Source organism: Taudactylus pleione, unplaced genomic scaffold (assembly GCF_031769625.1).
Source record: "Taudactylus pleione unplaced genomic scaffold, aTauple2 ptg000579l, whole genome shotgun sequence".
Lineage (NCBI taxonomy): Eukaryota > Metazoa > Chordata > Amphibia > Anura > Myobatrachidae > Taudactylus > Taudactylus pleione.
In genome coordinates, this window is record NW_028284981.1 from 5,947,511 (window position 1) to 5,971,118 (window position 23,608).

Below are 23,608 nucleotides of genomic sequence, written 5' to 3' on the forward strand. Positions count from 1 at the left end.
ACAGGCTCATAAGGGAAACAGTCATTGAAATTACTTGAATTTACACACGATGGATCGCATGAACAAAATAAACGTCACGATCTGCACACGATACGATGGACAAGATGTGCTGCACATCTGATCATACGATCCGATTATAGGAGCCGCGGGAGCACGCATCAGATCGTATCTTACTAAAATAATACACGATTTTCACAAGATCCATCTTATGACTCATTGAAAATCGGGCAATCGTCCCGAAATCGTGTAGGTGTATGGGGGCCTTTACTCAGAGCCGAGTGTAGATAGACATATGCACCTCTTAATGTGTAAGAACACTGCTCGCAAATAAGTATATATGGAACCCAATCCTATTCTATCTATATACTGTTCTGATTTTGTCTGTGTAAATTGGATCCACCCGCATCCAGGGACCTGGGGATCCAACTCGGGTGCTTTGCAGGGTTGACCACGATTCATCTCATGGCACCATGCAGTGTAAGCGGCGCAATCCGGGTCACAATGACACGGATCATGCCGCATACCGACTGATTGGCCGGCTTCAGTGGTGCTTGTAGATTACAGAATCTCCAAGCATCCACTGCAATGCCGGAAGAGCCGGGTCACTGCAGACCCGGCTCCGGTGTGAACGGCGCTGACTTGGGACTATCCTGGGTCGGCGCTGCAGTATGAAAGGGGTAAGTTTCGGGTCTGATCCTGATTGGAACCCTGTTCCAACCCCCGAGTCAGACCTGGAACTTTGGTATAAAAGAGGTATTAAAGGAGACATTGGTTTTAAATGTATGTATAGATAGGAGGGCTCTACAGCTAAAGCAAAACATTTATATATATATATATATTTATTTAACTCTTAATTAATAAAATAGGCATATACAGTACATGATTCTGAACCACGGTGCTCAGCTATTTCACACAGATCACCGTGGTGTATAATGTATCATTATATCTTGCTTTCTCCATCCTGAGATGGAGATAGCAAAATAAAGATTGATGCTATTGAGGGGAGGGGGCAAAACAAGCAAAAACAAGAGTGTACTGGGCCCAAGGCCGTGGTGAGCTTTGCTGGGCCCTGGTAATTACAGGGGGCGTGACCTACTTAAGTAGGCATAGCCACACCTCCTTAAAAGTGTGATCACCCCCCTTCCCCCTCCGCACAGCGATAGGAGACTGTGTACCTGGTCCCACAACAGCCCAGCTCACAGCAGTGTCCGTTGGGCTGAGGAGACACAGGCCCTGATTCAGAGCCAGACGCGCTGACAGAGCGCTCGCTCTGAATCAGGGACGGTCTTTTTTTTTAATTTTTTTTTTTTAAGAACGGCCTCCTAGCCGCTCGCATACCTGTGGGTGACCACCCACAGCTATAGCGAGCGGCCATGATGATGGTCGCAATGGTCAAGACCATCGCGACCATTGGGCTTGCGACGAGACCCTTGTGGTAGCGTTTCGTTGCCACAAGCCCCAGAGAGATTTCGGCTCTAACAGAGCCGGAATCTCTCCACTGACATCACTTGTGATGTCAGTGGGGCTGGCCCCAAACGGTAGGCGTTCTCATGGGAACGCTTCCCTTTGGGCAGCCACCCCCCCGGCCCACCCACCAAAGGGGGCGTGCTGTCACTCAACATCGACAGCACACCCCCTTTGGTGCGGGACCCGGAGAGACGGATTGCCCTTTGCTATCCGGGTCTCAAGCATGCGCACTACGGAGCCGGCTCCGTCGTGCGCATCGACCCGGTTGCGAGTGCTCAGCGCTTGCAACCGGGTCTGAATCAGGCCCACAGGCTGCTGCCACTGACAGGAAAGAGTGCGGGGGCATTGGCAGACCCGTGTCTTTACCGGGCCCCTCCATCAAGCCTGGATCCCGGTAAAGTAGCCGCCCCCCTTCCCTATCAGCGCCCCTGGGTAGGCCTCAAGATTTATGTTGCCGACTCTGCGCACAATATCGCAATGTTCTGAGTTTAATTGACGGGAGCTATGATAGGTTGATATCAAAAAGACGTAATTGCTTTTAAAGACATTTATAAGAATGAGGCCTATCAAGTCACTAGGAAATAGTAACATCATTGAGACAAAGTACCTCATCCCTCAGATGTAACTAGTCTCAAATTTAATGTACTGTATATAATGCACTAAAATATTAGTAAAACCTACAAAATGGCCGCCACACCTGTGCAAAAGGTATAGATGCACTTTAAAAAAATAGTCATCTTTCCCAAGACAAATGTTTAAGCTGGGTACACATCGTACGATGGTGCAATGTGGCGAGCGTGGTAACGATAGATCGCGCAAGCCGTACACACTGCACGATCTATCGTACGATGGCACGATGTATCATTACACGCGGCGTGTAACTACACCGCATCGTTCATTGCGCCGTCCCATCTGAAGTACAGCACAGCAGATAGGACGATATGATGAACGACGACCAGGAATGATGGGGCAGGCGTACACACTAAACGATATGTACGATATATCGTTCCGGTCTGCATCGGAACGATATATTGTACAGTACATCCTATAGTGTGTTCCCAGCTTTACCCGTCCGACACCAGCAACTGTGTTATGATATACGATATGTGCAAGTACAATAGGGCCGTATAATTTTTTTTTTTTTTTTCTTTCTTTTCTTTCAGCTTTACACGCTCATGTTCCATTATTTAAAAGAGTTACACACTCGCCCAAAATACAGGTGAGCAGCCAGTCTGGGGGTGCACTCATTCTTCTTAAGAGCTGTGCTAAGGACAAGGCCATACATATGTTTATTTTATTTTATCATAATTTCCCTCTGTGTGTGGTCTGCAGACTGTTTCAGTATACGGTACATTGTACAAGCTCCGCCGTAACCGTCCCATCTCTAACTCTTCCCCATCTGCATTTCGCAGTGCGCACGGGGCAGGCTTATAGCCGCTACCGCAGTCTTATCCTCTTGGCTCTCCCACACACCACTGCACTGGGGCAGGCGCGTCCTGGCTCCCCTCCCCTATACGGACAGTTCAAGGTCTTCATTGGTCGATAACTGAAGGCTGAAGTTTTCAATGTATGCAGGAGCCAGGCTGCTGCTTTCAAGAGGATCTCGCTTTGCGCCATCAAAATACATGCACATGGGGAAAAAGGGGATTACGCCGGGTCCCTGCGGAAGCTGAGGGCCTGGTACATGTGTCCCCATAGTACTCCCCTGTAGCCGGGCCTGCCCGTATGATGCAATGCTGCAAATCAAGCCATCTCGCAGAGAGGGCAGGGCTGTGATACCATGAATCCCCTGCAGAATAGTCCCATAAAGTCTCCTGCCCTGCCCATTTTACTAGAAACTGAGCGGGTTGTGGGAGTATACACTTCATTTCTAGGAGAGTGAGCAGGTATGCTGCAGCATAACGGGCCAGGTTCAGGGATTGTTGGTAATGCAGGCGCTCGCAGCAGTTGCGAGAATATGCAAATGCTAATCTCAGCCTTCCTTTTGTGCTCCACAGTGCACTTTCGGGCTCTATGGTCTGTGCATTTGCAATAGAAATGGTAAACACTCCAACATCAATGCAACATTAACATTTGCAGTAGCTTAGGGTCTTCGCTAGCTACTCTAATCCTACTAAACATGGCCTCTGAGGCTGTGGATTTGCGTTTGGCGAAAGGAGCAGCATTCCAAGACACAGCCGTGACACTCCCATTACATGCCCATGAAACAGACCCTTTATTGCATTCAGTCTCCACTCTCATACGCCCAGGGATCGCAAACCCATTCTGAAATGTTAGCAGTGCCGTACGCAATTGTGAACGCCATAGGACACTTGGGTTCGCACGTGCACAGTAAGGGCTTCCTGGACTTTTTCACGCATGCGCAGTAGCAAAAAATTACTCAAATGCAGGAACATCAGCACTGTGCTAGTCTCTAATTCAGGCCCAATGTAGTTAATGAGTGTTGCTATAAATCTCCATTCCATTTTACAGAGCATTATATAGTGTGTATACGGATCCAGTCTCACATCATTTTAATGAACAATCAACATAAAAAGTGTAGAACGCACATTAAACAGTTCAAAATTAGAGTTATGGTAGACTTACCTAGATAACTCCTTTTCTTTGAGGTCCATAGGGTCCACAGGGATACCATGGGGATATTATGGTTGGAGAGATTCAGTCACCAAACAGTTAAGGCTTCAGCTCCCAGGATGCCTCGGGGTCCTCCTCCATATATACCCCGCCCCTAGCCATAGGACCTAGTTAACAAGCCTCAAGGCAGGAGAAAGAAAGAGAAGGAAGAGCAATCGTACACCAGAAACACTCTTACACAAAATTAGGGAATCTGTGACCAAGAGAAAAAATACCCAATGCAGCCAGGTGCGTCAGGGTGGGTGCCCTGTGGACCTTGAAGAAAAGGTGTTATCTAGATAAGTCTACCATAACTCTAATTTTCTTCATCAGGGTCCATAGGGATCCACAGAAATACCATGGGGATGTCCTAAACCAGTTCCCCTAGGGTGGGTGATGCTCCTGAGCAGAAAGGAGAACTGGTCCCCAAAAGAAAGCATCCTGAGAGGCAAAAGTATCAAAGGCATAAAACCTAATAAGAGTGTGGACAGAAGACCACGTGGCTGCCTTGCACAATTGTTCAGCAGAGGCACCATGACTAAATGCCCACGATGGCCCCACAGATCGAGTAGAATGTGCTGTCACCATGCTTGGGACAGGGATATCAGTGTGTGTACACCTGAGAGATGGTCATGCATAGCCATCTCGCCAGGGTCTGCTTATTAGCTGGCCATCATTGTTTGTGAAAACGATATAATACAAAAAGAGCATCTGATTTTCTAACAGCGTTTGTGCGCTCCACATAGATACGGAGAGCACAAACTACATACATACCCATACATGACCAGATTTTCATTCCAACCAGCCAGATTGGACAGATAATTGTATAGTGTATGCCCAGCATAATACATGGCTATATAACAAATTTAAATTAAAGTGGACTGTTGATGCCTACAAGAGACTGCTACATTGGTGTGGGTAATACATGGCTACATAATAACAACAGCATACATAGCTTACTGAACTTTTTTGCTACTAGTATTAGCAACTGAATTGAGAAAACTCATCAATTGGGAACTAATTGTTGCTTATACGCACAGAAGCAAATTGAAAGTATTTGCATAAATCTATGGCTTTATTAATCTTATCATTGCGAAGGCATGATATATTGTGTATGTGCTAGATAGCTTCATGAATATTGGTTTATGAAGTGGAAATAACCACATACTAGCATCTAGATACATTTGTATAGAAATTGTATATTACCCAGGTGATTATAACATGTGTTAAATATTAGTATATATGTGGATTGTAGAATATGTAAAATATTTTTAATGTGCTTGCCGGCAATGGTCATTTAATGACTAGGATTTGATTATTTATTATATATCTTTTAATAAATCTGTTCTGACAATCAGCGCTTCTACTTTTGTTCTAGTTTTTTATTTGGCGATTGGTAATTTTCCTACATAGAGGCTGCAGATTCTCAGTAATCATCAGGGTACTAGTGCAGCGCCAGCCGTTTGTTCTTTTCTTTCATCCTCATTTTGACTTGTGTCACTCTCCTAATCGGGCCCTAAATGGTAAAAAAAAAACCTTCAGGTCAATTGGAAAATAATAATAATAAAAAAAAAAGTGTTTTTTCAATTAATGTCAGATGTCTTTGTTTACTTGCAGGAAGTAGGCAGCCGGCTGGGGCTTGTGAAGCCAGTCATAGTTCAGAGCATGTATATATTTAAGGTAAAGCAACTGTATGGATGTAATGTTTGGATTTTACATTGCAGATGGATGTTATTGTATGTGAATTTAAAATAGTAATCATATATTATTTTTCTACTTAAAAGTTAAAAATACTTAGCTAAAGATAAAATAATGAAAAGGCTTATCGTAACCCCCCCCAATAAAATATTAATTTAATTTTAATTTAAATAAAGTGATTTATTTACTAATTTGCTGCTTACTAACGTTTTTTTAAGCACAAAATTTAAAAATGGCATTAAAATAGCAAAATAAACAATCACTTTTGTGATTGACTGACAGATAAATTCATATTCATTCCATGGCGGGATATCGTAGTGTCCTGTAGCTCATTTTTTAAACCATTGAACTATACTGGATGAAGGTAAAAGCGAGAGTATTTTTTTTGAACGCTGTGGACTATGAGCAAATTCAAGAACAAAGAAAGTAGATTTTATAAAAATACATTTTAAATGGTCACCTATGTATTTTTGGGGTCATCTGCACTTTGGGATTGGATAGGGGAAGTAGATATGTGATGGATCACACAGGATCCACTGCTTTAAAGATCACGTGTCACCTACACATAAAAAAAACAGTGAATATTTGTCATTAATAAGCCTCACTGATGTCATTGCTATAACAACAGCTACAGACTCTGCTTGGCCGCTACTCTAGAGGAGTACTAGGTGGCACTGTGGTATAAGTTATCAATATGTACTCCCCCTATGGTGAAGGGTGTGGTATAACAGATTGAAAGTAAAAAAGGAGACAGTGTCTAGTATAGACACCTGGGGCCAAATGTAATACGGTGAGAGTTTGGAAAATGTGAGAGAACTCGCACATTTTTAAACTCAGCCAATGTAATAAGGTCACAGAACATGCAAACTTGCATGTTTTTCAGATTAAAAAAACTCTCGAGATTTAAACTCTCATCCAGGTGTTTCCTGTATTGAAAATACAACTCGATCGATATATTAGTGTGAGAGTTTTACTGCTAAACTCTCACATTTTGTAAACTCTCACCCTATTACATTTGGCCCCAGATGTTAGACAGTCAATAGGTCGACAGGGACAAAAGGTCGATAGGTACAAATGGTCAACAGGGTCAAAAAATGTCGACACTTTTTTTCCCTAATTGTCGCCGTAACCTTCCCCTTGGTGTCTAACCCTCTGGTAAGTGCTTAACACTAACCGTCAAGGTAAATGCCCAACCCATAAAAAAAAAGTGTTGACCATTTTTGTGTCAACCATTTGACCCTGACGACCATTTGTACCTGGCAACCTATTGACTGTCTAAAATCTGGTGTCTATCTAGACATAGTCTACCTTTTTTACTGTCTATCTATAGTCCGGAACCCTATGCACTCTTTCATACCTACATCTTGTTAATCCTTCTTGTTACGTTAGGAGTTTACCGGTTCTGGTGACAGTAAAGTATATTTACCCCACAATCTTTCCTGCATGTTGATGCTTAAACAGGAAAGTCTATTATACAAAATTAGCTTCCTAGTAAATTCATAGGCTCCATTCTCTTGAACTCTAAGTTAGGACACATAAAACGAGTTGATAAATGAGGCCCCATCAGTAACGAGTGATAAAACTCGTTGCGTATGATAATGGTGCTCCAGCCAATCAGCACCCAGCTGTCATCTGTTTGAAAAATGACAGTTGGGAGGTGATTGGCTGGAGCATAATTTATCATACGCAACAAGTTTTAATCACTCGTTGTGAATGATAAAACTCGTTGATAAATAGGCCCCGTAATTGGCTGCCTACGCCATGTGCAGGCGACACAATTTATAAAAGTCACCTGCATGCAGCAGTATATATTTGTGTATGAACTTTGTTTCTGCTAGTCCTTTCCTATAAGGGAACTATCCTACATGATGAGGTTAGAGAAGGGTCATGTATGTGATTCTCTTAACATACTACCTATATATCAGAACCAAATTTATGGACTTATACAGTAGCTCAGTTTGTTCTGTCTGCAAAGTTTCATTACTCTAGTCATTATTGTTATCATCTTTGTTTTACAGCAACCTGACATTGGAGGAGAAGGTAAGAGATCTAGCTACTGTGTCTCCTCCTATCATATACTGTACAAATTATTGGCGGTCCAGGGGTGTCACTGCCCATTCCAGGAGAAAGATGAGACCATAGGGCAGGCTCTTCTGCAGTTCTCCATTATGGTTTCAAGGGTGTTAAGGCGCAGTAACCGTCATTCTCTGACCAAAGTGCCGGGCACGCGGCTGTTAGCTGTTTTTATGCTTAGCTGCACGCCCGGCACTTTGGTCGGATTTCTCCTCGCATCCCCAGGGGGGTGAGAGAAGAAATCCTTAGCCCGCCCAAACAGCGCGTTGAATTGAATAGCTGCGGGAGCTCCCTCCCGTCGCTATTCAACATCGCGCTGAATTGAATTCCCCCCACTGTGAGTGATAAAACTTGTTGATAAATGAAACCCTAAGGGTCCCTGCTGCAAATGGAAACGGGAGTCCAATGTTTGGGGTTTGGCACCATATCTTTGGGTTGCTGAACAGCAGATTTTTCTGAATGCGTTTCCACGAACCTAACAAAGTACATGCGCACCACTAGTGCCAGGGTAGATACATATTAGACACAGAGCTAGGTTTTCTAACAAGCGGTTTGTCAAAGCCTCCGATGATCGGTGGCATTGACAGAGGGATATAAATGGCAATAGGAATGATATAGGCTATAGGAAACCAGCCTAGTTTAGCCTTAAGGGGGAGATTTATGAAATCCTGGAGAGATAAAGTGCAGAAGCTGCCCATAGCAACCATTCAGCTTCTAATGGTCATTTTACAGGCTGTGCTAGAAAAATGACAGTTACAAGCGGACTGGTTGCTATGAGCAACTTCTCCACTTTGTCTCTCCAAGATTTAATATATTTCCTCCTAATTCCTATCTGAATTTGAAACTATCAGTAAAGGTGACGATCGGCGACTATGATAAACAGATGTTTAGTAAATCTGGCCTCTAATATCTATCAGATCAATGTGTAGCTGTAAGTTTTGTTGCTATTGGATACAGCTTACATCCCATGTATTCGTGGTACAAATAGAGGAAACCTACTGACCCCTACTCAAGATCACCCTAGTTAAGGAGGGACCTAAATTAGGGCCGAAATTAGGATTTTTGCAACTCGGGGGAAGACAGTAATTTGGCACCCCACCAATAGTAATGCCCCCTGCAGCAGTGCCCCTATAGCAATGCCCCCTTCAGCAGTGCACCTATAGTAATGCCCATACAGTAATGCCCATATGGTAATGCCCCCATAGTAGTGCCAATACAGTAATTGCACTAAAGTAATGCCCCCATAGTGCCTCTTACACAAAAAACAACAATACTTACCTTAAACCCCGCTCCTGCGTCAGCCATCATCCGGTCCGGCCGGCTGCTCCTCGGAACTATGGGATAGATGGCACTATGGGAGAGATGTCATGACATCTCTCCCATAGTGCCTGTGGGGAGAGCCAGAAGCTGGAGTTCTGGAAAGAACTCCAGCCTGCGGCTACTTCGGCGCTGCAGGGAAGGAGCCGAGCGCCTGCTGGAAATAAAATCTAAGCGGACGTCCGGCTTGGAACCTCCCTGCAGCACCGAAGGACACTGGCGGCGGGGGCAGCGGTGCACGTGTACCTCCAGCCCCCCCTAGTTGTGGCCCTGCCTAAACCTGCCTTGAACTGCATATAGTACAGGTTTCCTATCCCTATAATACAGAGGTTCCCAGCTCTGTCCTCAAGGCACCCCAACAGTCCAGGGTTTATGGATATCCATGCGTGGCTACAGGTGCCATAATTAGTACCTCAGTCAATTTGATTTACCACCTGTTCTCATCCATGGATATCTCAAACTTGAACTGTTGGGGTGCCTTGAGGACTGCGTTTGGGAACCTCTGATATAGTAGTTTTAGATTTGCAGTAACTGTACAGTAACTATGGAAATAAATAAGGAATTGTATGTAGCCTCATGCTGTTTCAATACTCAAGTAAAAAATTAATTTTACAGTATGTCAAGGAAAAAACAAAAACGGCCATACGTTGCCAGATAAAATGCCTGTCAGCCTGCAGATTATCGCGGGCATACACTGTGAGATGTTTCACAGTGTATTGGCCCCGACATTGTGCTCCGCCCCCGGGGGAGGAGGAACAGGGGAAATGTCTGTCTGTCGGCTGCGCATACACTGCCCGATGCGTCTGACATTTTACCTTGCAGATATGTCATCGGATTGGCATGCTGGACGAGATGGCATGCCCGACCGTTCGATATTTGACAGTCAGTCGGCCTTACACACACTCTACAATTATCGTGGGTGATCCAAGGATATGGGGCCGATCGGTCCTATAATTGTAGAGTGTATGCCCAGCATTAGTAATCTGTTAAGACAAAAATAAATAAAAAGAAAACTATTCCCAATGATGTGCACTCATTGCAGTATAAACCATATCTTGTTACAAAGAGGCAGAGTTGTACGTAAACTGCCTGTAATTGCTTCCACATTGCATGGACGTGGACAGAGCTAAATCTGCATATTCATCAGTATGCAGACTGGTACTCCTCTTTACGGTGCACCTGCCCGTATCTGTGCGCTTCGTTTGATACTCATCATTAGTGCACACTGCAGCAGCCAAGCTTGGTGTAAATGGCATAATACCTCTGATCAGGCGTATTTACACTTACATCAGCACGCCCTCACAGAACTCCGCCTACCTGGGAATGCCCCCAATACAGCACTGTTACGCCTATTCAGTTGTGTGGAAATGTGACTGAAATGTGTATAGGACTTTGGGTTGGGTGTGATATGTCGACAGTCATGATGTAGACCGTGAAGAAACGCCGACATATCATCTCTGGTAGTCCAGTGATGACTTACCTGCTCCCTATGGCTGAAGCAGCGTTTTCCTGCTCCCGGCAGTCATCTGACTTTGACCTCTGGGTTAGACCCCTGACACTCTGGTGTTCAGATGAGTATTTCTCCCCTATCGTCAACATTCTGACAAAGTCATCATGTGGAATGTCGACATCTTAACTCAACATTGCGGCATTGAAAATATGAATGCCCACATTGCCATTGTTGACCTTTTCACTACATCCCTCGGACTTCCGCCTATAATATTATCTAGAACTGTGGTTCTCAAGTACCATCAACAGGTCACGTTTTGTGGATTTCCTTATTCATGCACAGGTGAGTTGCTGGATCAGTAATTCTCCCACCTGCTTCCACTAACAGAAATCCTGAAAACATGGCCTGTTGGGGATACTTGAGGGTTGAGAACCAATGGTTTAGAGCAGTGGCTCTCAAACTCGGTCCTCAGGACCCCACACGGTTCACGTTTCAGGTTACCGAGCAGGTGCACAGGTGTAGTACTTACTCACTGACATATTTTAAAAGATCAACTGGTGGAGCTAATTATTTTACTTGTGATTCTATGAGGAGACATGGAAAACATGCACTGTTTGGGGTCCTGAGGACAGAGTTTGAGAACCTGTAATTTAGACGCCTTTAACACCATTCAACCACAATATATCTAGGAAAGAGCATTCCATAATTGGGTATCATTATATCGTTATCACCTGTCTCATCACCTCACACTCATGATTAATTTAAGATCAAAATGAGAATGGACCGGACAGTGTTTTAGGAGAGCTAAATGAAATCATGGACATTAATGAAGAGGTTCCCTAATGTGTTGAGGTTTAATGCAGGGATGAGGAACCTCCTGCCCGGGGGCCGTATAAGGCCCTCGGTATCATTTGGTCTGGCACTCAGAGCTTTTTTTCTGCTAGCCTCATTTGGCTAGCAGGGTGCCTAGAATGGCACACTGCAGCCAGAATCTATACAGCAGTGCCACCTGGAGCATCCTTAGGACGCTTCAGACGGTCACACCGCTGCCCTTACAACTCCCCGGAACATCCTCAGGATGCTCGGGAATTGCTGTAATCACCGGCGATTGTGACCCGCCCCATGTGACATGACGCGGTGGGGACATGGCTTAAAAAAGGCCCGCAAATAATGTTATATATATCAAAATGTCTCTCGGCAGAAAAAAGGTTGCCCACCCCTGGTTTAAAGTGTTGTTTATACACTTTCCAACCTCAACATTTGCGGATAGATCCAAAACATGACAAAAGTGGGCACAGAGTGATTTATGGGGAGTTCCTAAAAACGAAATGTAAACGCACGTGCTAAATTTAAAGTACTACATTGGTTTATATTTTCCTGTCCATTATTGAACTGCAGTGTCCATAAAAGATGCCGGCTCTGGAAGGCCAGTGGCATGTACAAAGGGGCTTATCCACTAAATCAGAGGTTTCCAAACTACACCATTACAGTCCAGGTTTTAAGTATCTATGCTTGATCTGAGATGGTTAAATCAAATTAACAGGTGATAGTTAAGTCACCTTTGCTTAAACATGGATATCATTAAAACCTGAACTATAATGGCATAAGTTTGGGAACCTCTGTTCTAAATGTAGCTTGAAACATCTACCCCCCAGTTAATCAGTGTTGCCCTATATTTTACTACAGTGACGCCACACCAAGATGCCACGTTTCTGCACACACAGCCGCTTGGTAAGATCACAGGGTTCTGGATTGCTGTTGAAGATGCCACTGAACAAAATGGCTGCCTGTGGTTCATTCCAGGCTCTCACCGGGGTAAGATAAGAGGAGATAGACCCATTGTTCCTTACACAAACACACACACAGATGATTTTGCTCACCGATTTCCTTTTCTTAGCATGTGTCACTAGTGGAAGCATATCACATGTAGCGTATATCCTGAGAGCCCGAATAACAGTTGCCCATTACAGGAACTGACAAGGGGCTTTCATCTCCTGTCCAGTGTGTGTGGGGCACATGGGCCGCTGGGTCCAGGGGGGCCCAAACCCATAAAACTTACCTCTCCGGAGTCCCACGTCGGCTCTGGTGTATGCGCCTGTAAAATGGCCACCATTTTCCCGTTGTTTGCGCATGCACAGTACAGGGAAAATGGCAGTCGCTGCCATTTTCCCGGTGACCTGTGTATGCACTATAGACTCTGGGCACACTCTAGTGCCCAGAGTCTATAAGTGCGGTGCTGGCTAAGCACCGCTCAGTGCGCAGCCAGCCGCCGGACGGAGAGGAGGGGGCCTGTGTCGGAGACTGCACAGTGGTCTCCAACCTTGATTGAGGTGGGAGCTACTTAATAAAAATGATACGTCTTGAAGAGCCACATTTTAATTTTGAAAGCAAAAATCTGGCTAATAACCACATTTTTCAGTGAAAAAAAAACAAACAATGCATGTATACCGTAATAAAGGAGTCTATTTACTAAGCTTTGGATGGAGATAGTGAACAGAGATAAAGTGCCAGCCAATCAGCTCCTAACTGCGATTTTGCAAACACAGCCTGTGAAATGACAGTTGGGAGCTGGTTGGCTGGGACTTTATCTCCATCCAAAGCTTTATAAAGAGGCTCCATTGCTGCAAGTTGCAAATAAAGAACAGGACATTTTTAATGAGATGGCTGGCACTCCAATTATTCCAAGACTCAGCGCTGCTCTTACATGTGGTCAGCGGCAAGCCTGCTGGCAGTGAATGTCTGCGCGCTTAGATGTTGCTGTCACAATCTCCCTGAAATACTTTCTCAAAAGCAGGCAAGTATGGTCTAAGAACATTGTAAAATCCTCTAACTGCAGATGACAGCTCCTGATTGGCTCTGGAAGCTCACGTGACAATAGCATCATATAATATTCAGGCCACATAAACTCCTAATGTAAAAAATAATAATAGGTATCTCTTATCAGCTAATGCCATGGACAACGGCAATTACTGAGCAATTGGAGTTCTCTGCATGTCCACTTAACTGGGATTACTGAGTGCAGAGGGAGACACCTCCACAGAATTGCGATACAGAAGCATCTTTAAAGAAATCATGAGCTGTATTTGCTCTTATTTCAGACTGTAGGTGCGTACACACTGGGCGATATTACTGAGCGATTGCACGATTCCAACATCGTAATCGTGCACCACAATGGCGGAAATGACCAGCGATGTGCGCTCGTCGTTTCCGACATTGTTCATCGCCTGAACATGCAGCACAATCTGCCAATAACGACAGATTGTGCATGTTCAGTGATGAGGGAGGATGCCTACACTGAACGACAAATTGTTCAGTGTAGGCACTACAGGGGATCAGGAAGGACTGTACGATTACGACGTCGTAATCGTTCAATCACTCATTAATCGTGACCGCACCTGCTGGTCATTTACGACATCAATCGTTGCCTGAATATGCCGGTCAATCACGACAGATTGGCCATGTTCAGGGATGAGGGAGGGTGCCTACAATGAACAACATATCGTTCAGTGTAGGCACTACAGGGGATCAGGAAGGACTGTACGATTACGATGTCGCAATCGTACAGTCTTTCCGGATTGCCCAGTGTGAACGCACCTTAAAAGTCGGGCTAAACCGTGCATAATGAGCACTCAGGCAGAAAGAGCATCAGTGATGTCACCGGTTCCAAATACATTGATAGGTTGCTTTTTTATGATTCGCTCAACCCACAAAATGATACGGAAAATAAACCTAAACTGCCTGTATAAGGATTTGGGCAGGCCATGGGGCTTAACAGATAATACTACTATGTGGCTAATGTGATATTACCTCTCTGAGTAGCATAAAGCCCCACACACACTAGACGAAGTGTGTATACGGACCAATGTCGGATGCGGTGGGGCTGCTGGCATCGGCAAGTGCATACACACTTGCCAATGCCGGCAATGATGGCGCGCGGGGGAAAGCGAGGCCATGCTGCATTCGGCAGCATGGCTTCGTTAACTATATCCCCAGATTGGACTGCACGTACGTACGACTGGGGATATAGTTAACGACCCGCAGGAGCGTACATAGTTCGTCTGTAAGTGCATAGACACCAGACAATTTGAACGGTATTTCGTTCAAATATACGTTATCGTTTAAATAAATCGTCCAGTGTGTATAGGGCTTTAGTCTTGTCATAAACCATAATACTGCAGCAGATATTTAGGCTGCCTGTCTAGTATATATGTATAAACTGTTAGCATTAGATGTCGTATGAACTCTCTTTTAGACCTATTATTGCTAATGCGATACCTTCTCTCCTGAAAAGCTGGAATCTCTCGTCGTATGGTACGTACAGCACCTGGCACCATCCCGTGCACAGAGTTCATAGGAAAAGAGCAGAACTACGAAGATGATCAATTTGTACCTGTCCCAGTGCCTAAAGGTGCTCTTACAAAACTTACTACTTCCATATATGGGGTTATTAAGGGAAGGACAATCTGACAAATGTATTTACTAAAGTGCAGGTTTTTAGAAGTGGAGATGTTGCCCATAGCAACCAGATTCTACTTAACATTTATCGATCACCTTCTAGAAGATAATTGCTAGAATCTGATTGGCTGCTATGGGCAACATCTCCACTTCTAAAAACCTGCACTTTAGTAAATATACCCTTTAGTCTCACATTGTGTTAATAGTGTTATTCAAGTGTCATTACCCAGAATCCTTTGCTTGTATGATAAAGTTTATATTGTTACTTATGACCAGGAAGCCTTGTTCTCATTCATGGAGAGGTTGTCCACAAAAGTGAACTAAACATATCGCCAGACTCTCGCCACGCGTACTCCTTCCATGTTATGGAGTCAGAAAACACCAGCTGGAGCCCGGAGAACTGGTAAGGACCTGGGCTGGGCATTTATGCTAGCTCCAATCTGATTTTCTGTAGAAGCATCATGTCCCACCCATTACAGTAACATTGCTAGGATAATAGTGTAACTTCACTTTCATTCTATGAGGCTAATTCTGATTTGGAAGCAAAGCAAAAAAAAAAAAAAAAAACACGAGTAACTTTGCATCTAAGCAAACCATGCTGCAATGCTAGGGGTGCAAATACATTACTTTTGCATGCAGGGTAAATACTGGCTGGTTTTGCATGTAGCCCACAAATGCTGAACAGATTTATTTTTACACTGCAACTAAAATTTGAGCTAGGACACGTCCCCCACCAACTTTAAATCTCTGCACATTTTACGGAAAGGTATAGATCCCCTTCAGTATTTGTACTTGGATGTGACTTGAAGTGAGGGTGGAATTGGGGTTCCATGCCCATAAAAGCCACCAAAAGAAGAAATTTGTTCGCTCGGCACAGGTCTATATTGCCCCATACTGGTCCACGTGGATAGTACGGAATGACGCTGGACGGTAACCGATGACGTCAGGGTACAAATACTGAAGGGGATCTATCCACTTCCCACATTTTACATCTGCCCCACCTTCCAGTGCAACATGGTTTTACCAAGGGGCAAAGTTCCTGGTTCTTTTTTTGCTCTAGTCCCAACTCAGAATCAACCACTATATGTACAAATCACAAGGGAGACAAATATATGTATATACAATGATAAACTTCATGGATAGAAATCACCTCCAGAAAAGGCAGGAGGCTGCAAGTCACAGAAACGGTCATGGAAATGGGCTGTGGTTAGGATTCAGACAATCGAAATCCCGGTCACCAAGACAACACCGGCACCAAAATTCCGACATGACTCAGGATGCCGGCAGACGGCATTCCAATCATAAGGACACCAGGGAAGGGTAAGTATTAGCCACGTGGGGGGGGGGGCCTTGGCATTAGGCTGCAGGAGGGGAGAGGTTAGGGTTAGGCTTAGGCACTAAGGGGGGAGGGTTAGGCACTTACCAGGAGAGTTAGGGTGCAGGGTAGGTGGGGTTAGTATAAGGGTGCAGGAAAGGAGGGTTAGGGGGTAAATAGGAAAGGGGAACATTACTTACCATTCCCGTCGGGATTTTGCACATTCACTTTTTACGTTTATTATGCGGGATGTAAGGTAGAAACTTAGTAGCCTGTAGGTGTCACTATTGCTATAGCTGTGCATGGTGAGGAATCTATATTAATACATGTACAAAGAAAATATTCAGCATTAACAAAAAACAAAGAAGATCAAACTATTTACAATTTCTGTAATAAACAAAATATTAAAACTACCATCTACTCTGTGCTACATAATATAATAATATATTTTGAGGAGAGTTCTAAAGTTTAGGCCTGTGCCCCTTCTTTAATAAATCCCCCCACTATAATAGCACCTTGGAGGGCAAGGTCCTTCATTATTACCAGATATAGCTGCTGCCCAACCACACAGATTTTGGGCAAATGACAGGGCTCTGCGTTGAAGGATACAAGATGTCCCATATGGTCAGTCTCCCAGTAACAGGAATGTAGAAATGAATGTGGCACTAGACTTGATGGGGGATGTAGTCAGCATCCCCACAGACGGGATGCCGACGGTCTAAATACCGGCACCAGAATGCCGACCGTCAGCATCCTGAAGGGAAGTGTCAGGGTTTAGGGTTAGGCATTAAGGGGGGAGGGTTAGGCTTGGGGTGCAGGGAGGGGAATGTTAGGCTTAGGCTCATGGGGGGGGGGGGGGGGGGGTCAGGTACCGGCGAGGGAGAGTTATGGGTAATGGTTAGGGAACTTAACTGTTAGTGTCGGGATTGTGACTGTGTTGGCTTGAGTCCAGTCTATACACACTTCTGTTGTATGGTTCGGTAAGTTTTGGACAGTCTTTATATAGCCACCACAATGTCAACTTGAAAACAGTCAACAGAGAAAATGTCGACATGTACATAGTGCCGAAATCAGAGGATACGCAGACCCATGGCAGAGTGACAAGAAGAGCAGTTCGTGGATGGCGATGGGGGGGTGGGGGGGGGGGGGTGGGGACATGGTAGTCGGAGAAAGGCAGGCGTGCCAGTATGTGTTTAAACGCCGTTGCAGGGGCGTGCATATATTAGCCACTGCGATACCAGATGAGGCCTCATAGCATGTGCTGAAGTAAGCAAATCCTGAGTAAGGTTGGGCTTCATTAACTGTCCGATGTTACCGATTGTAAGTATACAGTATATATACAGATGTGAGGAAGGGGAAGTGGGTGTCCTTATGTCAGGCTGCGATCGCAATGCGAATGCAAACATTTACATTTCACCAGTGATTTTAGCAACTGCGTTGCGTGCGTATAAGCAGAATAGCGATTCGCAGTGAATCAGGACCAGACCCTAGTCCCACAGTGTGGGATATGGTCCCCCTTACTGCTAAGAAGCAACATGGCCAAGCATCTGATAATCGGATGAAGTATAGTGACTTGAAGCAAACCGCTACCTTGGGGGATGGAGAGTTCTTACAACTAGAGCTTTCCCGATGTGTACTACCCCTAGTGCACAGCTGATCTTGCGTGAGCAAATACCACTGAAGGAAATTTCTAAATATTAAAAACATTTTTGGTTTTCTCCAGGCTGCAACCAACCCCAGAACTACCCTTCCCATTACTGTATACATGAGAAGAGAGAGACATTGATTTCCTGCGTCCTGAGCCATCTCCTTTGGCCTGACCTTTGCGGTGAAGCTTACACAATCTTGGCAATAAAGAAATAATGTTTTTACAAGAACCAATAAATCCACATGCTTGCGAGATGAATCATATCTTATAAGAAGGATCCGGCCATTCATTAAAGTTTTAATAGGATCACAATCCAACACTACAGAACACACATTTATTTCACATTTTATTTTTCTTATTTTTGAGAAACAAAAAGTATGTGTTTTTTTTTTTCCGCATCTGATTTTATAAGTATGCAGATACAATGTGGAGTGTTTTTTTTAATTCTTGGTACAGTATTTTTTTTGTAAATACAAAATGATGTTACAGATAAATAAATAAAAAAAAATAACACACAACAATAATCAGAAGATCAGTCTCCGGCACCATTTTACACAACTTTTCACTATCCTTATCCAAGAGTCTTTCAATAAAAAGCTTTAATACTGTTGTAAGTGAAGACCTTCATCTTGACAGGCTAGAATTGGAAACAGTATTGGGGCATAAACGGTGTTACGGACAAAATGATTGGGGGAGCAGAAAAATAACACTATTGGTGGAATTATTTAAAAAAATAAATAAATAAATGGGCAAAGACTATAGCAATGTGGGTGGAGTCTGCACGGATCTGGTGCCGTAGAGTACCAGTCCCATCTATGTATTGTACTGAGATAGCTATTGGTGGAGCTAGCCCTGAGTATTAAGCAGTTTTATCAAAGTGAATACTATATAAAAATTACACATGCTCCTATATGCCGGTATATTTTATAACATCAAACAGATGTATAAAAGTTTAATATTGCTGTAACAAATCCCAGTATTTGCCCCCTCCCCCCAGTACCTTGATCAAATGCAATCAGAAGTTTCACCTAAGTCTCAGAAGCTCTTCTATACAGGAGCTAGATGTAATCTTGCTATAGCAGGGACACACCAAGGCAAGAATAACAGCCAGTTAAATTTGATCCATCTATATTATCTGGTTAAAGGAAGATGGGCATTTGTGTATCCCCCCAAGAGCACTGTTCAGTGTAAATGTCTGGTCCCCCTTAATGCAGCAGAACCATCTGCTTTATCCCATGTCCTATTTCCTAACATATCAGCAGCCAAATATCTCCCAATGACACGAGGGTTCTAGGTCAATTCTCAGACCATCAGTAGGATTTGTAGATACAGTGGTAGAATCAAGTTGTCTATTTGGGTGGTAAAAGCTTCCAACAGAGACACCAATGTGATGGATCCTACTATCCACATATAGCTACTATTCAAGATCACATTGCTGTCAAAAATAAGAATAAGAGCTATTGTAATAATCTGAGCAAATATGGACATCATTGTCCCTTCAAACGTCTTCTTGGTACCGGGCCATTTAATTTCGCCCACACTACTACCACAAACAGATGCAATGGTGTCGCCTACTCCCACTGCTAGCACCCCACAGTAGGGAAGCAACGTAGCCGGTCCGGAAAGTGAAGCAGCGCAGAGCCTTGGAAAAAGCCAGATTGGTAGCGACATCCCCAGCAGAAGGTATATATGTGTTAAAATCAGAGGTCCGCTATCCCTCTCGTCCAAGAAGAGTGTCAGCAGGTTCCGTAATGTCTGCCCTAGCGGTTTAATACGGAAGTATCGTACATACTCCAGTAGCACGAAAACCGCTAAGCAAACCACAGCAGAAACGAAGAGTAGTTGAGTGTCATATACAAGCCCGGGAATGTAAGTGGCCACGGCAATAAAGTGAAAGCACTTGCGGGTCACTGTGGAGACCTCCGGCTTCTTGGAGTTTGTTGTCCTTCGGGAATTGTGGCACAACACAACCAGACAAGCTGTTAGAGCGAGGAATGTCCAGAAACCTAAAAGATATAGACGTGTCTGGTTTTGCAGCAGGAACTCCACAAGCCAGAAAAGCGGGTGCCTCTTAATAAGGTACTGTAGCCACGGCACGAAGACCCCTAACCCTAAAACGGCTGTCATCATGTAGAAAAATAAAGCAGATGTCCAAGTCGAGGAGTCCATAAAAAAGAACAGGGCCGAGAAGATGATTCCCAGTAAGACCAAAGCCACCAGTGTCACCAGCAGAAGGTAATCTGCTGGATCTCCTCTGCCACCCACTGCGGTCAGAGAGCGCTTGATAAGCTGGTTAAGAACTAAGCTGAGCCCTCCAAGAACTATTAAAGCTTCTCCAGGAGTAAAACAACGTGGCAGCAGGTACAAAAGAATCATGCTAAGATATACAAAGATGAGGAGCACCTCCAGAACTTCAATGACTTCCGACACCGCCAGAGAGTTCTTCATCGTGTAGAGTATGGCACAGCCAGCAGCTCCAGACACTATGCAGGTGTTTTTCGGCATGGGTTTTGTAATGCCCAGTGCAATGATCGAGAGGAAATATGCCAACGCCATTCCCGTAGCAGATACTACCACTCCATACCTTTCAAAGTAAACATTGCCAGAAGCTTTGCATCTCTCCCTCAATACTACTCCAAGCAGGGGGATAATCATGCTGGCTGGCAGAAGTCCACTGTTGGCAGATAACCGGTACTGGAATACGGCTCCGCTGGACTGTAATAATCGGTCCCATTTGTGCTGCACGTAGAAGGCCTGCACAGCCAAGGCCACAATACACCAGGAGAAGCGATCCCACACAACTGCATGTATGCTAAGGACGATACAGAACACCACAAGAGACTCCAACACCAGTCGCTTATTCACCATGATGGCGGCTTTCCAGGATTCAGGTGGGTTCTCTCACTTGATGCCGTTACTGGTTCTTCAATGTCGTCAGTTGTAAAAAAGCGTCCGTACTCCGCATAGTCCCTGCACACGCCTGGTCTCATAATTCCTACAAGATATTTATTTATTTAGCACACAAGGTCATTTTTTTTTAATGATAAAACAAAATTAAAATGAGCAGAGAACAGGGTTGAACAAATTCCAGGAGGCAATGCACTTTAAACAATTACTGCTGGCACCTACATATGCCTCTACGAAATATGCCTCCTAAATCTGACAGACTGGCTCATGAGCACATTATTTTGTCCATCCCTGGCCAAACACCATATTTTTAGGATACAAGAGAACTAAATTTCACTATTAAAATGGAGTTTTAAACATTAGAAAAATTAATTTACAGGCTTCGATAAAAAATTGCTTACAAGCAAACAATTTAGTTATTTCATAAAGCAGAGTTGTATATTTTAATTGCCCCTGAGATGTATACACAAAACCCTATTATATTAAGTGCTCTCCTGAGTTATGGAAGAGACAATTACTGTAGTAATGAATGATTAGGGCAGAGAGAAGAAAGGAGATTTAAATGTCTCATTTCAATGTCTAGATTCAGCGGTTCCCAAACTTTTTTGAACCACGGCGCCTTAAGCTGGCCACACACTAGACCAACTTTCATCCAACCAGCCAACTAGTTGATTAGTTGGATTGAAAATCTGGTAACGTATGCAAAGGCGCGCACGCCCGAAAAGGGGGCGTGGCCTAATAGTAAAGGGGCATGGTCTGATGACACGCCCCCATTTACATCACTAATGGGGCGTGCCCAGCATCTCCGAGATGCTGGGCAGCCCCCGGGCTCTCCCCCCCGTACGCTGAATAGATGCTGTGCGCATGCGCACAGCGTCTATTCTAGCTCTGCATACTTCCCCCAACTTCCCCCCCACCGCAGGACACTGCAGCCTGCGGGTGGGACAGTCCCAGAAAAACGGGACTGTTCCACTAAATGCGGGACAGTTGGGAGGTATGCGTATGGGAGTAACTGATGATCAGCAATTTGATCCTAAATGCCAGAAAACAGATGAAAATGGTCGTCAGACAAGTTTGTTAAATGTTTGATCTAAACAATTTGTTCTGACAACAGTTTTTAGTCCATTTAGTAATTTTCTGGCGTTTGGGAGCAAATTGCTGATTATAATTTGCTTTCATCCCTTACCAGGTTTTCATTCCAACCAATCAACTAGTTGGCTGGTTGGATGTAAGTTGGTCTAGTGTGTGGCCAGCTTTAGAGTATCAGCATTGTTTTCACGGCACCCCTAAGCCGAAAGTTTATTGAGAAATTCAGAAAAAATAAAAATTTTTTAGTAAAGTGAAGTAAATTGTGCTCACCTGTCATCCTTAGTTTCAGTTATGTGGTTGTGGACAGGTTTGTGCTTCTATTTGTCCACACATTTACATTACAGCGACTATAAATAATTTGATTTGGTGCTGTACCATAAAACCTGAGGCACTCCTGCAAGTATCCCAAGGTACCCCAGGGTGCCACGGCGCAGTCTGGGTCTAGATAAAGTACTGGTACAACAATGAGACAGAGTAGGCACAGCCACTCTCAGTTTACAATCAGCAGGAGACACAATAGATCCCCCGTACGTAGGAGTGCCCTGACAGCACAGCGACCGAACTACCCCCATGACACAGATCACACACACTCAGCTACACCTTTACCTTGGACAGCGCCATGTTGGATCCCGGTCATGTGACAGGAAGTGACATCACGCAACCACCCGGCTTCCTGCAGCGGCGAATGAATCCCCCTCTTACTAGTGGCAGACTATCACGTGACGCGCTGCCAGGGGTCCTCCTGTCACGTGTGTGCGGTGCTGCTGGCTGTGGGGGGAGTGAAGATGGCGGCTGCTGGGGGCCTGGATAAGAGGTAATAATGGCGGCGGCGGGGGAAATCGCCAGAAGCTTAGTAGCAGCCGCCAGATGTACTTTACATTTAAATGGCGATGGGCGGGAAGAGGGCACGTCCAGGTGCTGCAGCCCCGGTGACCCCGTGTCAGCCTGTGTCCAGGCTCCAGCCACAACTTTCTTACAGTACCGCTCACAGCGTGGCCGGGGTGCTAATAATAGGTCCTTGTATTTCACTGCCGGCTCTTATTAGCAACTTTGTCAGACTACAACTCCCAGCATGCCCAGGGTGTTAATAGCTTCATGTGTCCAGTCCTGGTTCTCGTTGGCAACTTTGTAAAACTACAACTCCCAGCATTCCCAGGGTCCTGATAACCTCATGTCTGCAATCCTGGCTTTCATCATAGGCACATTTGTAAAACTACAACTCCCAGCATTCCCAGGGTCCTGATAACCCCATGTCTGCAATCCTGGCTCTCATCATAAGCACTTTTTTAAAACTACAACTCCCACCATAGCCAGGGTGCTAATAGCCTTGTGTCTCCAGTCCTTGATCTAATCACGGGGCAACACTCTTAACACTACAACTCCCAGCATGCCAGGAAGTTAAAAGCCTCATGATTCCAGCCTCTGCAACTTTGTAAAACTACAACTCCCAGCATGGCCATGATACTCATAGCTTGCATCTCCAGTCCTGGCTCTCATTTTAACCACTTTTTGTAAAACTACAACTCCCAGCATTCTCAGGTTGCTCATCGCTTCATGTCTCCAGTCCTGGCTCTCA

At 44.6% G+C, this 23,608-nt stretch overlaps 3 protein-coding genes across 5 annotated transcripts in view; 2 read left to right on the forward strand and 1 right to left on the reverse strand.

The window, feature by feature from the left end:
• Positions 1-18,629, forward strand: part of PHYHD1 (phytanoyl-CoA dioxygenase domain containing 1) — a 34,658-nt gene extending 16,029 nt beyond the window's left edge. The window contains exons 5-11 of the mRNA XM_088453455.1: positions 2,631-2,686; positions 5,698-5,760; positions 7,797-7,818; positions 12,305-12,433; positions 14,910-15,026; positions 15,350-15,476; positions 18,112-18,629. Coding sequence (XP_088309581.1) covers positions 2,631-2,686; positions 5,698-5,760; positions 7,797-7,818; positions 12,305-12,433; positions 14,910-15,026; positions 15,350-15,476; positions 18,112-18,157 — 560 coding nt within the window. The 3' untranslated portion in view covers positions 18,158-18,629. The remainder of the gene's footprint in view (positions 1-2,630; positions 2,687-5,697; positions 5,761-7,796; positions 7,819-12,304; positions 12,434-14,909; positions 15,027-15,349; positions 15,477-18,111) is intronic.
• On the reverse strand, positions 5,062-22,968 carry DOLK (dolichol kinase). Of its 3 annotated transcripts, XR_015871903.1 has the most exons (3): positions 22,639-22,968; positions 16,589-16,702; positions 5,062-5,596 (listed from the first exon to the last, which is right to left on the reverse strand). XR_015871903.1 is itself a non-coding variant. In XM_088453445.1 (2 exons), exon 2 carries the CDS (start codon positions 20,902-20,904, stop codon positions 19,339-19,341), a length of 1,566 nt encoding a protein of 521 aa, XP_088309571.1. In that variant the 5' UTR covers positions 20,905-21,031; positions 22,639-22,956; the 3' UTR covers positions 18,331-19,338. The 3 variants fall into 3 exon arrangements, 2 of the variants coding, with proteins under 2 accessions (XP_088309571.1, XP_088309572.1); XM_088453445.1 differs by lacking the exons at positions 5,062-5,596; positions 16,589-16,702 and adding an exon at positions 18,331-21,031 and having other exon boundaries at positions 22,639-22,956; XM_088453446.1 differs by lacking the exons at positions 5,062-5,596; positions 16,589-16,702; positions 22,639-22,968 and adding exons at positions 18,331-21,031; positions 22,303-22,492.
• Positions 22,731-23,608, forward strand: part of NUP188 (nucleoporin 188) — a 66,205-nt gene continuing 65,327 nt past the window's right edge. The window contains exon 1 of the mRNA XM_088453443.1: positions 22,731-22,846. Coding sequence (XP_088309569.1) covers positions 22,818-22,846 — 29 coding nt within the window. The 5' untranslated portion in view covers positions 22,731-22,817. The remainder of the gene's footprint in view (positions 22,847-23,608) is intronic.